We start from the raw sequence: 14,224 nt of genomic DNA on the forward strand, positions 1-14,224 counted from the left end.
CTGTTTGCATAAAGATAAATTTAAGAAGCCATAAACTTCAAACTTATCAGTTTTAGGCAATGAAACTGAAACACTGTCAAAAATTAGGTACTTGAATAAGTTGAAAAATTAAGGAGTAATAATCAAGAATGAGGTACATATCACCCAAGGACTCTGAAGCAACTTAAGCACGAACTCTGAGCTGATTAAAAAAACAGATACTTTTTGCTAGCAGTAGTTATTCACCAGCTAATGGAAGGGTAGAAAATACATTTTTTCTTACAACTGTTAAAAAATCATGATAGCTGGCTTACTGCTTTGGCTGGTAAATCCATGGTGTGTCAAGCAGAAGCTGTCATTTGTATTCAGCAGGAGATACAGTACCTTGGGAATACTGAGGTGACATTCTCCCTTTTGCAGATCAGGCAGCTCCTCAACTTCAACCCCAGAACCATCCTTATACCACTTAAAATCAGTCTCCTTCTTTATGTTTGCAACCTGTACAACAGAAAAGGCACATAAGCCTGGCTGTGTCCTGAGGAAAGGTATTGCACTGTGGGAAGTCACACAGGTACTTTCAACAGATGAAACCATTTTTTTTATAATACATGTCAAATAAAGCTAAGCAAAAAACCAATTTCAACCAAGTCCTCCTAAGCAAATCTTAGTCCTCAGTGTTTCTTTGCAGCACAGTATACAGGTTACAACTTCAGAGCCCTGTAAAATCCTTAAAGAAAATCCTGGCAATCTCTTCCCTCAAATGGTTTTGCATCCTTGCTCTGTGCTTGTAGTTTGTCTAGAGATAGCTGCGAAAGAAGTATGTTTCAAATTAGAACTTCTGAACTCTCCTTTATCTTTTTGTGTTTGCCCTGTGACTCCAGAGAGTTATAACACAAAACTTAGGCCTTATCTTAGTCTTTGGCCAATTTGGAGATTTATCCCAGCTACCTAAGCCATGTCTCTCATGGATAAGCTGCAGAAAGCAACTGAAATCACTATCCTGAAAGCATCAAAGACTTCAAAATTGTGAGCTGCACCAAAAGCCCTTTTTTATTTTACCTTCTACATTGAGTCCTATGGGGCATACAAAGACCTGAGCAATCCTACAAATTGCAGTCTCTCCCAACAAAAGGAGCTTAACCTAACGTAGTGTATATGCAGAGCACTTATTTAAAAGCAAGAATTATGCTGTAGTAGCAGCAATTAATTGAAACAATACTTAAATAGACTACAGCTGTACCTGAATTACTGTTCTAATTTTGATATAAAAACTATATATTTGACACACTTGAAATATTGATGGATAAATTACCTCAAATTATGAACTCAAGCTAAAAGTGCTGCTCTTTTTAGATACCTTGGCAATTTATATATATATATATGTATTTTTTTTACCCTCACTTTCAAAAACACTATAGTTTATTTAACATCCCTATCCCCATACCCTGCTAAAAGCCAAAAAAATGCAACAGTATTTTCATGTGTAGCCTGAATTCCTAGTCATTGTGGCTTTGGTAGAAGAACAGAGCTGCCAAGATATTTCTCAGTCCCCAGGCAGTTGCTTTAAAAAGGCTCCTTAAAGAAAAAGCAAAAAACAGAACAAATGGCTAGAGGGCAACCAGGAACTTTATACAGATCCGCAACAGTTTTCAAGTGGCTTGCTTGGAGGAAAAAGCATGCACTAATTTCGAGCCTTTTTACATTAGAGAAGTCATTCCATACATGAACAGCTCTATGAAAGCTCTCTGTAGAGGTGACAAATAGAGGGTCTTCTATAATGATTCCTAGGCATCTCTATCAAACATGCTCAGATTAATCACATCTATCCTTCCTTAATAACCAGTGTGGTTGCTATGGATCCCTGGCAGTATTTGAGATCACCACCTGGGCCCAAAGCAATGACTTGCTGGAGAAAAGTGAGCAGCATTTTATATTTACCAGTAACTACAAAGTGGCTGTTCCTGTAGTCCTATGACATGATTGGCAATTTTATTTGAACAAAGCCCAAAGGAACAAGCCTTTAATGCTTTTCAACAATTTTTCATCAAAGACTGTTAGCACTCAATCTGAACAATAAATAGACTGAGTTTCAGACACATGCAATTTGCAGTGCCGAAGTTATTTCATGTTGGCTTTTACTATGAAATGTTACATTTTTCACTGTTTAGCCACACACCAAAAATCCTGCTTTTAACAGACACAGTACAAATAAGGGCCAAAGTTGTGGAAGAGCAAGTAGCTTCTGAAAGTTCCAAAATTTAGAATTACTAGAAGCAAAATGACAGTAGTTGCTGGCATATGAAGAAAAATAAGCACAAAATAAAAAGAAAAAAGCAAACACCATCAAATTATCTTTCAAATGGACAACCATGTTCCACTGACTTAGAGGGGCTACAGTATAAAAACATGGTCATCAATCCCAGCTAATTCAGAATTAAATACTAAAGTCAATCAAAATTCAATCAGGTGTAATCATAGAGAAAATAAAGGATATGTGAGGTAATATTTGATCTACTCTTTTATAATACAATCCATATTTGTCCATCATTTCTGTTATGGGCCTGGATCAACAGTCAGTCCTTTGCCCTACACAAGCTTCCAGTTGACATGGTTTCTTCGTTTCCCTGTGCCATGCTATGGCATTTAAAAAGTCCAGGATGCCCTCTTTTATAGATACTTCTTTCAGATTATCTCAGGCTCTTAGAAGAGGGAAAAACTCCATTGACAATATTTTTTTTGCAGAGGAGCACTGAGCAGAGACTGAAAGAGACCTGGGTCAAGTGTTACGATATGGGCTGAGATGGCAGAGATTATTCCTTGCTTGTTTTTATTACCCCAGAAATAGCATGGAGTGGCCACACTTCTAACTAATTTGTCAGATATCTAGAGTTTGAAGGACAAACCCAGGTTTTGTTTTTCAAACACTTCCTATGCGCAAATATAAGTTAAACAGCTATAAACAACAGTACCACGTGAACCTAACAGCCAGTCACATACTAACAGTAACAAACATTATAAGGTCAATAGCATAGTTAAAATGATGAGTGTGCAAGCAGCCCACATCCTAGATTTCATTTACATAAAATGTTTTGACCTTGTGAACAAAAAGTACACTGGTGAAAAGCAAATAATCAGATGCTCAGCCTCTCACAGCTTCAGTGCTATGAACAGGCTTGACAGTCAATGAAAGAAGGATAATTTCAGATTAATTTGTAGAGAATTAACACTAGCATATCTGGTTCAGCAATATTTAATTCCCCATGTGAGTGAAAGGATAAGCAGGGTTCATGCCTGTGGCACATGCATGTGGAGATTATAAAGTACTCCAGCAAAAGTATGATGTGAACTAATGAGTGTTGAGCCCTAAAATGAGAGCACATGGAATGGCAGCTTCAGGATCAGGTCAGTTCTGCTGGGAATAACTTGAGGTTAAGGGTCTCCTAGTTAATGAGCAGGAAAAAAAAAAAAAAAAAAGGAAGGAGAAAAAATCCCACAAATGTGCACGTAAATTGCTCATAATGAATGATTCAAGTTAATCTAATTATAAGCCAAAAGTTATTCAAAAGAAAAGGAGAAAATTAATACAAAAGAGTTCATATTAGAGGAAAAAAGAATGAAGAAAAGTTCGATGCCTGAATTAATTTTACTTAGTTATTCAGGCTTCTAATTAGTCCCTCTAGAAGAGAAAAACAAATGAAAATTTATCTGTTCAGAAAGGCATTTAAGGATGTTAATAGCAGAAGTTACACTGAAATCAATACACATTATCATTACTTAAGATTCAAAAGTCATTAGCCAAAAATAATTTTAAAATCATGTTTTATAACCTTAATTCTAGAAGTCTTTGTACCACATTTGATTACAGTTGATTAAATAATAGACACTTTGTTAGAGAATTAGAGAAATCAGAAAATGGTAAAGAAAGATTTTGAAATCTGGGGGGGGGGGGGGGGGGATTTAGCTATTTTTGAGGAAGAATAGAAGAGATACATATTAAGGGATATATATTTTGTGTAAATCATTCTTATGGCTCACTATTTTTATAAAGAATTGGACCACCTAATAATACATTTAGAAATATTCCATATTTGTTTTTCTTTTCATTAACACTACTGTTGAAGAAGAGTAAGACAGAAATTTTCATATTAAAATTTTCCAAATAATAAAAATAGTTTTCATATGAAACTTTTGGTTTTAAAGGTATCCAAATCCTTTTTCACATTTTTCTATCTCAATTCATCATCAACATATTTTTAAAAATCTTTTCTAGTATGTTTTCTTACCTTACAAGAAAGTAAAACTTCACATTCCTCTGTAACCTTCCAATACAAAAACTCTGAGAAGTGAGGACCTAAGAAACAAAAAAATCTTAAAGCAATGTTACAGAATGCAGAGCAACAGAAAGATCCAGTGAAAGGAAGAAAAAGGATGACAATTGCAACATCCTTACACCAGAACAAAAAGGAATTCCTGAATTACCCATGCACTAGAAGGAAAATCTTGCAAGTTTTTATCATCCCAGTTACAGCAATTACAGTTACACTATACCTTAGAAACCTGAATCTCATCCCTGAATCTGTGTGAAGTGGGTAGTATTCCAAATATTAAATGGTGAATAAAAGAAAGTAGTTCATTGAATACCTTTGTGCCAAACTGCCAACTAAGCAGAGGAAAGAAACAAAGTAGCTACAAACAAGTATACAAATAATGTATTTAATGTAAAAACAATAAACCCACAACAAACATTGTTTGTCCAAATAATGTAAAGTTTAAAAATGTATTAAATATTACAGGCAGAAGAGAAAATATTCATTTTTTCCTATGAAGGTTCCAAGCCTGCAAATAAATATATGCTGATGAAAATTTGCTGACATACACAGCCTTTTGAAAACTATTGTGTTTACTTATCTCAAAAAATGTATATGTCTTTGCGTTGGCAGGATCAAGGTCCAAACCTGGGAAGTTGCAAAGTCCAAGACTTTAACTTAAATCCTTGAATATTAAAAGATTTTGTCAGTTTATGCTGTAAAGCGTATACTTTCTTTCCTAAATAAATTTTAAACAGACTTCAAAAACAAAAATAATAGAATTATGTTGTTTCTATACAGAATCTTACCTATGCTATTTAGGAAAAAGTTTTTAATTATTATTGCTACTTTCATCCTGAAAGCCATATGCTTACAAGTATAAATTACAAACTAGAGCTCAAGTTCAATTTTTTAAGGATTTCACAAGGATAGAGTTCTGAATTATGTATCCAATAATAATTTTCTCATTCAGCTGCAAGCAATATCAATAACGAGTATATAACAAACTCTACAACTGTATAACGACTATGCAACAAATATACATTTAGTTCCTGGAATTTTGCCTCAATAGAAACTTTAGGGTCAAGCTTTTAATCTTCCTTGTCTAGCACTACTTGTCTTGTCTGTCTACTTTTCTGTCAATTATATTGAACAGACAACTTGTATGCTTAAACTTAATGCAATTAAATGTTTTGTTGGACCAGAGCCTACAGTAGGCACACTCTTCATGAATATTGAGCAAAGATAATCTTTTGTGAGAACTCCTTTTTCTCTTCTTAGTGAAGGTTCTGTCACAAACTGCCAATGTTGGAAAACAGAATCCACCAAGGTTTCAAGTGTCTCCTAAGACTGAACAATATACTCATCCTCTAATAAAGAAGGGGGGATGTAAGCACTTAGCATTCACCAGAGATGAATCATTACCTGCAAACTGGGCCTAAAGTCACCAATCTGCTCCATCTTACCTTGTTTTCTGAGAAATTCCTTTCGTTGGAGCTCAGACTCAGCCAATACTCCCTTGAATGCTAAATTTTAGAAGAGATGAATGAAAAATGAGTTAGTCACTAAATTATTTAAAGAATAATTGAAGTTCACTTCTTCATCAGAGTCAAAATTTCAATGTTTCAATGTTTCAGTGAACATACCATCTCCAATGAGAACTAATGAGGACTGGTTTTTGGCCTTTCCGTCCTGAATCTGTACTGTGTAGGTACCTTCATTGTCAATTGTAAATTTTTCCATCACCATTTCTATAATGCCATTTGAACGGTCACAATTTATTTTATGCCTCTGAAATAAACAAATAAGTAGTTTATTACAGTGTAAATTACTTATGATTCTTATTGAATAAATTATGATTTATATTCCTTCCCCCACAGTCAATCTTTTTCATGTCTTCTTAATTGTAAAAAAAGGGAAGAGAACTCTGCTTTTATTTACTGTTGTACAATAAGATCCCAGTGGCGACAGAAACCTCTGTGTGCAGCTGCATTTGGAATTCTCAAGTCATCATAATATAGCTGGTTTGTATTTGAAAACATTTTTTATGGCACTCTGCATATTTGAAAAGCCTAACAGACTGCATTAGCTGCATTACAGCTTCCAGTTCAGCAAGGGGGTTTGCTAGGCAGAAGCACTATTCCTAGCAGAGTCCAGAAACAACTGGAAATATTATGTTTCTAGACATAAATGTGGAACTTCAAATAAATCTGTCACACCAAACCCAAAAAGTCATCCCTACTTAATATCTGAGACACATATAGTAGTCAATAGTGGATCTTATTTTCTCATAAAAAAAAAGTTTATCTAGGAAGAGAATAATTATTTTCTCATTCAATGCTAGGTGTAATTTTCAAAGAACACTTGGAGCAAACAACCATGAGAAAAGTAACTCCTGCAAACCCCACAAAGTTTCTGGGAACCAAAAGGGATTGACTAAATTCAGCAAAAGAGAGGTGCAATTCTTTCAGGACATATAGTTACCTACTTAAGTGTTTACAGAATACACAAACATCAAAATTGACTTGAATTCAAAATTAAATATGCTTTTCAATGTTTGTGTCCTTTATGTGTTTGCTTTTTATTAAATGTTCTAGAAAGATAAATTATTGGCCAGCATCATCAGGGAAACAGAAAATTACAAGCTAATACTGGACAATCTTTGCAAAATATGTGTATTGAATTTTCAGGTACTGTTTTAGATGCAACCATGATTTACTAATATCCTCTTTTATTCAGTGAGTTACAACTATGAGGACAATGTCTCCCACTAACAGTGATTTTTTTTTTGAATCTCAACTAACAATTCCTAAAGCTAAGTAAAAATAACCCACAGAAGTTTCTTGGTGAATACTTTTAGGTAAACAATGTGGCCAAGGATATTACACATACATAACTTCCATTTACAATTGCACAGAACAGTAAATGTCACCATCTGAATGTTGCATGAAGTGAATTACTATAGACCCTGTTATTTTTAAATTTATTACACATGCTGTTAAAAGGAGACAGGATGTCTTATAAAAAGAAAGCTTTGATAAACCTGTTTATTGGTATCCAAAAGTACAAAACAGTATTAAACTAACAAAGTTTAAGGAGAAGAAACATAGAAAAAGCCAGTAAAAATGTCACTTATTAATCTCTTTAGAATCTTACTGAAATGTAGGAACCTCTAAGTCCCCTAAGATCCAAAAGTAGTAGCAATGACCCCACATATATATCTACTTTAGCTTCAAGGAAAGTGTCTTGGCCAGCCTCAAAAACAGACTCACTGTTGTATGGATAACAAGTTTGGAAGAACAGTGTCACACAGTCAAGTACTGGTATTTTCAAATATATACATCTTTTAAATCTTAATGGGGTATTGGAAGAACGAAGAAAAAGCAAAGATGTGGAATTAATAAAGCAGTCAGCTAACAGATTGATCAAGATAATAATTTTTAAGGGATATGCATGTTAATTTGGATACACTATTTCCTATACATAGTGCAAAGAAAGATACAATGTAAAAGAATAAGACAAGATTAAATTAATTGGGAAATTAATTGTTACACAAGAAAATCTACTTGTGTAGATAAGGTGATAAGTGAGAAAGGTTAAAAATAGCATTAATAAACTTACCTAAACTATCAAAAATTTCAAATCATCATTCCAAATCTCAATGTGCAAAAATCAAATTCTTGCTTACAACCTCGTCCCTTCAGAGGTCAAGGACTACACTGGCATTTATTTAATGAGTTCCCAGGAAGAATATTAAATTAAATCTTGTCAGAAGCAGAAAAGTTTTTTTAAAAAGCAAGATGTATGTTTCAATCTGATTCTTTATGACACTTCTTTTCTATTTTTATTAAACAAAATATTTAAATATTTAAATTAAACCTGAGTAAATGAGGCTCAGTTAATTCCATTTTAAGCTTATTTTGAAATCTTACAAAAAACACACCCTGTTAGGATTTAGCAGGAAAAATTTATCACTTCAGCCAATGTCAAGAATCAGGCAACAATTCACCAGCATAATGGTCTATTGAACATGTTCAGTGACTGTAGCCCAGTCTCCAGACAGGTTTTAGAGTGCAATTAGCCTTCTAACTATTGCCATTATGCAGCAAGATGAAGTTCAATGATTTTATGGGCATCATAAATATTAGGCTTTTATGTGACTTTCCACAAAAATATCATCTGTCTCCAAACATAAATGTCACCTGTGGGTTACTAATTAAAGAGGTGAAATAATGCAGCTTCATTTCAAGACTTTTTCTGATGTCAACACTTCCAAAACATATGCAAACTAAAAATAGCTCATTCTGTTCCATGAAAATTGCCAAGAGAGACTACTGTCATTTCAATACATCCTAGGCATGAATATTCAGGTTTTCAGTGCTATGGTTTATTACTTCTTAAAGCAAGAAAAACAGAGAATTATTTTACTCAGAAATACTACTTCTTCCACTTGTCAATATGTAATTAAAGTAAATGCTCTTTGCCTTCCAATGGTATAAAAATGCTGATAAAGCTTCTCTGACCTAAACCAGGATTTGGATTCTCAGGAATAAAATGAATGTTTCAAACAGCAGCACTGGAGATGAATTCGTCACAGGAATGTATTTCTAGGGCTGTGCTCATGGCCTGTAGATGAACCATACTCTTGCCTTGCAAAGGCATGAACTTGCTTTCATCTCAGCCCAATCTGAGAACTTTCTTATGCCCCTTTATATGAGAGGTCTTCCTAGAGCTATAAAAATGCAGGACGATGGTGATCTACCCTTTCATCTCTATGTAGCTGTTCAATGCCCAGTTTCTAATCCAAAATTTATTTAAAAAAACAGAATAGAAATAATGATACCATATAAAAATTTTAAGTCTATGAACACTGCTGCATTGTCAAGTGCCTGCCACATTATATTTAAAACTAGTAATACCAGCCTCAGAGAGTCTTTGGGAACAGCATGCCTTGTTGGTTTGGAATCCAAAACTCACTTGAAGAGCCATTTTCTTGAGTTATTTTTCTAAAATATTTCTGCTTAAAACTGGTCTGTGTGTAAATTCTCCTTCTGTTTGGCTGTCGATCATCTAGATACCAAAAATGAATAGAGAGAGTATATGGGCCTGTTATTTCTGGGTCTGAGAGGTTTTAGCCTGCAAGCAGCTGCTAACTTTTTCCCAAGGAAAAATTTCTCAAGAAAGCTTATTCTCAAAGCCATCTTGGCAAAGGACTATCTTTTCTCAAAACAATCTTTCTCCAGGTGGCGTTTTGCCATTTCTCTAGTTTAACCAATGGAATTAGAGAGGTGTCATTCCTATTCACCAATCATGTTAAGTCCATATTGGAACACTTTATAAAAGGTAGTAAGAATTCGACAATAAAGCCTTTTTTGTGTGCTCTTTGCTTTCTGAAATATTTGGAGCTTCTCATCTTTCTTTCATGTCCTACAACGACAAGAGTCCAAGTCTTTTTCCAGTATGAATAGGCTCACTCTGCAACAGGAATTCTAGACTGGAAAAAATATTTGATTTATAGGTTGACTTTCTTTTCAGGTATTATCACATCTTAATAACATGATATTAAGAAACTATAGGATCCAGGGAAATACAGGCCTGTTAGCCTGACCTCAGTGCCAGAGAATATTAAGAAGCAGATACATCTTGAGAGACACTAAGCAACGTGCACAGAACAACCAGGGGGTCAGGCCCAGCCAGCACGGGCTTGTGAAAGACAAGTCCTGCTTTACTGACCTGATAACCTTCAGTGACAAGGTGACCCACTTAGTGGATGAAGGAAGGGTTGTGGACATTGTTTACCTGCAATTAAGTCAAACCTTTGACACTGTTTCCCACAGCATTCTCCTGGAGAAACTGGCTATTCATAGCTTGGATGCATGCACTAGCCCCTGGGTGGATGGTCAGGGGAGAAGTGGTGGTGAATGGAGTTATATCCAGTTGGCAGATATCACAAATTATGTTCTTCAGGCCTCAGCTGTGGGGCCAGTCCTGTTTAATATGTTTATCAATGATCTAGTAGAAAGGATCAAGTTGGGTGGCAGTGTTGATCTGCTGGAGGGTAGGAAGATTCTGCAGAGATATCTGGACAAGTTGAATAGATGGCTCAAGACCAATTGCATGAGGTTGAACAAGGCCAAGTGCTGGGTACTTCCCTTGGGATAAAACAAGGCTTGGGGAGGAAAGTGGAAAGTGATCCAGTGGGAAAGTACCTGGGGGTGCTAGTCAACAGCTGATTGAGCATAAGCCAGCATGTGCCCAGGAGTTCAAGAAGGCAAATGCATCCTGGCCTGCATCAGCAACAGTGTGGCCAGCAAGACCACAGCAATAATTGTACTCAGCACTGATGAGGCCACATCTCAAATCTTGTGCTCAGTTCTCGTCTCATCACTTCAAGAAAGACATTGAGGTTCTGGAGTGTGTCCAGAGAAGGGCAACGGAGCTGGTGAAGGGTTGGGAGCACAAGTCTGATGAGAAGCAGCTGGGGGAAGTGGGGTTGTTTATCCTGGGGAAACAGAGGCTCAGGGAAGTCCGTAGTGCTCTCTACAACTGCCTGAAGGAGGTTGCAGCCAGGTGGGGGTCAGTCTCTTCTCCCATTCAACAAGCCATAGGACAAGAAGAAATTGGCCTCAAGAAGCACCAAGGGAATTTAGATTGGATATTAGGAAAAATTTCTTCACTGAAAGGGCTGTTAAGCATTAGACCAGGCTGCTTAGGGAAGTGCTTGAGTCACCATCACTGGAGGTATTTAAAAGACAAGTAGAGGTGGCACTTAGGGACATGGTTTAGTGGTGGAGTTGGTGTGCTCCAACACGATGGCATCCTGTTGGAATCCATGATCTTAAAGGTCTTTTCCAACTTAAATGACTCTATGATAACAATAGAAACCTGCAGATTTATTAAATAAAATTCGCTTATGTATAGTACTCATGATGTACTTACGTCACTGTTTTCGACTTCTCTGTCATTAATAACAAATCTGAAAGTAGAATCTGGAGATAAGCTTTCAGCCTGAATCCAGAAACGAACTTCTCCTTTATCAAGAACCTCATAAGCTAATTCTGATTTCAGTGGTATTGCTACAAAAAGAAAAGAATTAAAAATCAATAGTTCATGAAACCTTGCAAAAAATAGAAATATGATCATAAAATACTAGCAATTCCCTATTATTTATGGATTTCTGGATATCAAATAAATTTTACACAGGGAAAAGTTGTCTCATGCAGCCTTTGGTTGATTTTTAAATTAATTTCTCAAAGGGAGAAGAGGATTTGCAGTTTACTGTTTGTATATTGAGTAAACATTTGGCTAGTAACAACAATGTATTGTTAAAGTTAAACTTCAGAAACACTCGGGAATGATGATTTTATTCAATATGAACTAATATTCTTCTAAACAAACTAAAAGATAATCAAACAAGGTGTTCAATGGTAAATGAAGCTGCCATTAAAAAATGATGTTGCCATTGTCTCAGGAAGAATCTTTTTGGAACTCCAGTCATTAGTATGTAATTATATTCCTTCTAGAAGTATCTAATAGATTCAGATCTTCAACTTACTTGGATTCTTTATTTCATAGCTTAATGCCATCAAACGTTCAAACTCTGAAAATAAGAAAAATGTTGATGTTTTAATTTATTCTAAAAAATACAGACAGCAAATAAGAAAGTAAATTTCAGCATCAGCAAAGTTATCTCTTTAAAGCTTGTACGTGAATACACAACTCTTCAGAAAATGACTGAAAAATAAGATTTAGGAAACTTAAATTCTGATACATGGATTTACCAAATATTCCTATTTGCATGCATTTTAGTCCACACTTTCTCATGCAGGGGAATCTAAACAAAGGCCAAAAACTGTTTTAAACTTTAAAAATAGCAATATAAAAAAAAGATGGGATACAATAGCTTCTAGGCAGTGTATAAGGTTCCTTTATCTCCTGACTTCCTTTCTCAGACTGTTCCTGAAAATTTTGTTTTACTGGCAGAAAAAAAGATTGAATGCATGTTAGTCTGAACACAGTACAGAAAGTTCTAGCTAGTGGATCCTCATGAAGGCTGTGTGAGAGTCTAGATTTCCATTTTTTAGATTTTCATACTAATTCTCCTTATCATAGTCATTACTAATAAAGATTTGAAAAATGAGTATTACTACCAATTCCAAATTTACAGATAAAGACCAGAGAAAATTAGCATGGATTTATGACATGACAGATGATTTAGAAAAATTACAGTAGAATTTATAACTTCTGAGAGAAATGGACAGTGAAATGATGGTTGTCAGTGTTAAGATGCAAAATCTGATACTTGTGCAGGGATCCAGTACAAATAAAATTGTAATTTTCAGTCACATATGATCAGGAAAGACATAGAGGAAGTATGGGATATATCTTCATTGCTTTATGTAAAAAGAAGAAAAGAAGAAAAGAAGGAAACACCTTCAGTGCTTTAATGTAAAAAAAATAATTTAAAAGGTAGAGCAGATGGTGACAAGACCTACAGAAAGATTTCAGAGTGAAGCTTAAAAACTTAGACAAAGGACAGTTCTTATGATAATGGCTCATAAATCTTCCATGTCCTGGAAAACTTTTTTTTTTTCCTTTTCTCTTTTGTTTTATTATTATTACTATTATTATTATTATTAATAATAATATTATTATTATTATTCCCTGAACATACATTTCTTCTCAACATCTGCTTGGAAAGAGTGGTTTGACATATTTCTCACTGTAATTCCTTAAATAGCTTAGTAGGTTGAGAAGCAGAGGGACTTTAATACTCGAGGAACTGGTCAGAGCAATTGCAGCCAAGGAGAGGGAAAGCACAAAAGTAACTTTTATTTTATTCAAAATAGCAAACTCTCCTCTTTGCTTTTTATGTCAGCATTTGTCAATGATAAAACAAAGTGAGACTGAAGCAAATTAATTGTGAATCTAATGAAAGAAAATGGCCACAATGAAATAAAGCAAAACTAATATATGCATAAACCAAATGATAATTTGACCCAATGTATTGTAGACCTTGTTAAAGCACCATTGTTTTTCTCACTAATTTCCTGCATCTTGGTTATGAGAAACTGCATCTAGAGCCTCAAGCACAACTGAAAGTGTAAGAGATATTTACAATCATTATAATGCCAGCAAAAAGAAAACAATTATAATTTGCCTTTTTTTTATCTCTATCTATAAAATGTTGCCTGAAGTTATCAGAGCTTTCATTATTATGATAATTAGAAAAATAAGTAACTACACAAAGCCTGCCGTGTGTTCTTTTTTGTTTTTTCTTTAATGCATAGGAAATAATATCAGAGTTGTAGAGTTCTTTTCTTATTTTCCTTGGGCAAATTTTAGTGCACTTGAGGTGATACAGTGAAGAAAGATTTGAAATTATAAGAACCTTACCTTCATCATCCATAACGAAGCTGGAGGAAACCCCATCTGTGTCACTAACTGAGATAGAGTAAGTTCCCAAGTCTGATTTATCAGGATTTTTGAAGTACAGCTTAGAACTAAAATCACCAATGAAGAAAAATATAATTAGCTGGGTATCACATTTTAACATGACTTAAAAATTTCCTTTGGTAGATTGGCGTGACTTACTGATTTCCTTCTGTTTCAATCTTAAACTTATGAGAATCATCAATCTCCTCATAAGATTTACCCCATGCAAAATGAGATGCATCTGTTGCTTCTTTGCAGTCAAAAGCCAGGTAAATATTACCCTCATCATCCACACCAGAATAGATTTCTTTTGTTCCTGCAAAATAGGAATAAACTCAAATGTCAAAACTGCATTTTTCTTTCAAGGTGCAATTCATAAATTACTAAAGGCCACATCTATTTTGCCCTAAAAGATACTGATTTTATTAGCAGGTCTTAAAGCAGGTTTATGTCATATGCTGACTCAGCATCACATGCTAGTAAGTTTCTTACTCTATATGCAA

General features: G+C 34.8%; 1 protein-coding gene across 1 annotated transcript in view; it reads right to left on the reverse strand.

Moving 5' to 3' along the window:
• The window catches only part of MYOM2 (myomesin 2), an 80,083-nt gene that overhangs the window by 14,291 nt on the left and 51,568 nt on the right, over positions 1-14,224 (reverse strand). Inside the window, exons 23-30 of the mRNA XM_083857512.1 lie at positions 13,881-14,037; positions 13,683-13,789; positions 11,842-11,886; positions 11,226-11,362; positions 5,933-6,077; positions 5,753-5,812; positions 4,263-4,330; positions 364-477 (exon numbers count right to left, since the gene is read on the reverse strand). Coding sequence (XP_083713638.1) covers positions 364-477; positions 4,263-4,330; positions 5,753-5,812; positions 5,933-6,077; positions 11,226-11,362; positions 11,842-11,886; positions 13,683-13,789; positions 13,881-14,037 — 833 coding nt within the window. The remainder of the gene's footprint in view (positions 1-363; positions 478-4,262; positions 4,331-5,752; positions 5,813-5,932; positions 6,078-11,225; positions 11,363-11,841; positions 11,887-13,682; positions 13,790-13,880; positions 14,038-14,224) is intronic.

This window comes from Zosterops lateralis (assembly GCF_965231275.1).
Source record: "Zosterops lateralis genome assembly, chromosome: 3".
NCBI lineage: Eukaryota > Metazoa > Chordata > Aves > Passeriformes > Zosteropidae > Zosterops > Zosterops lateralis.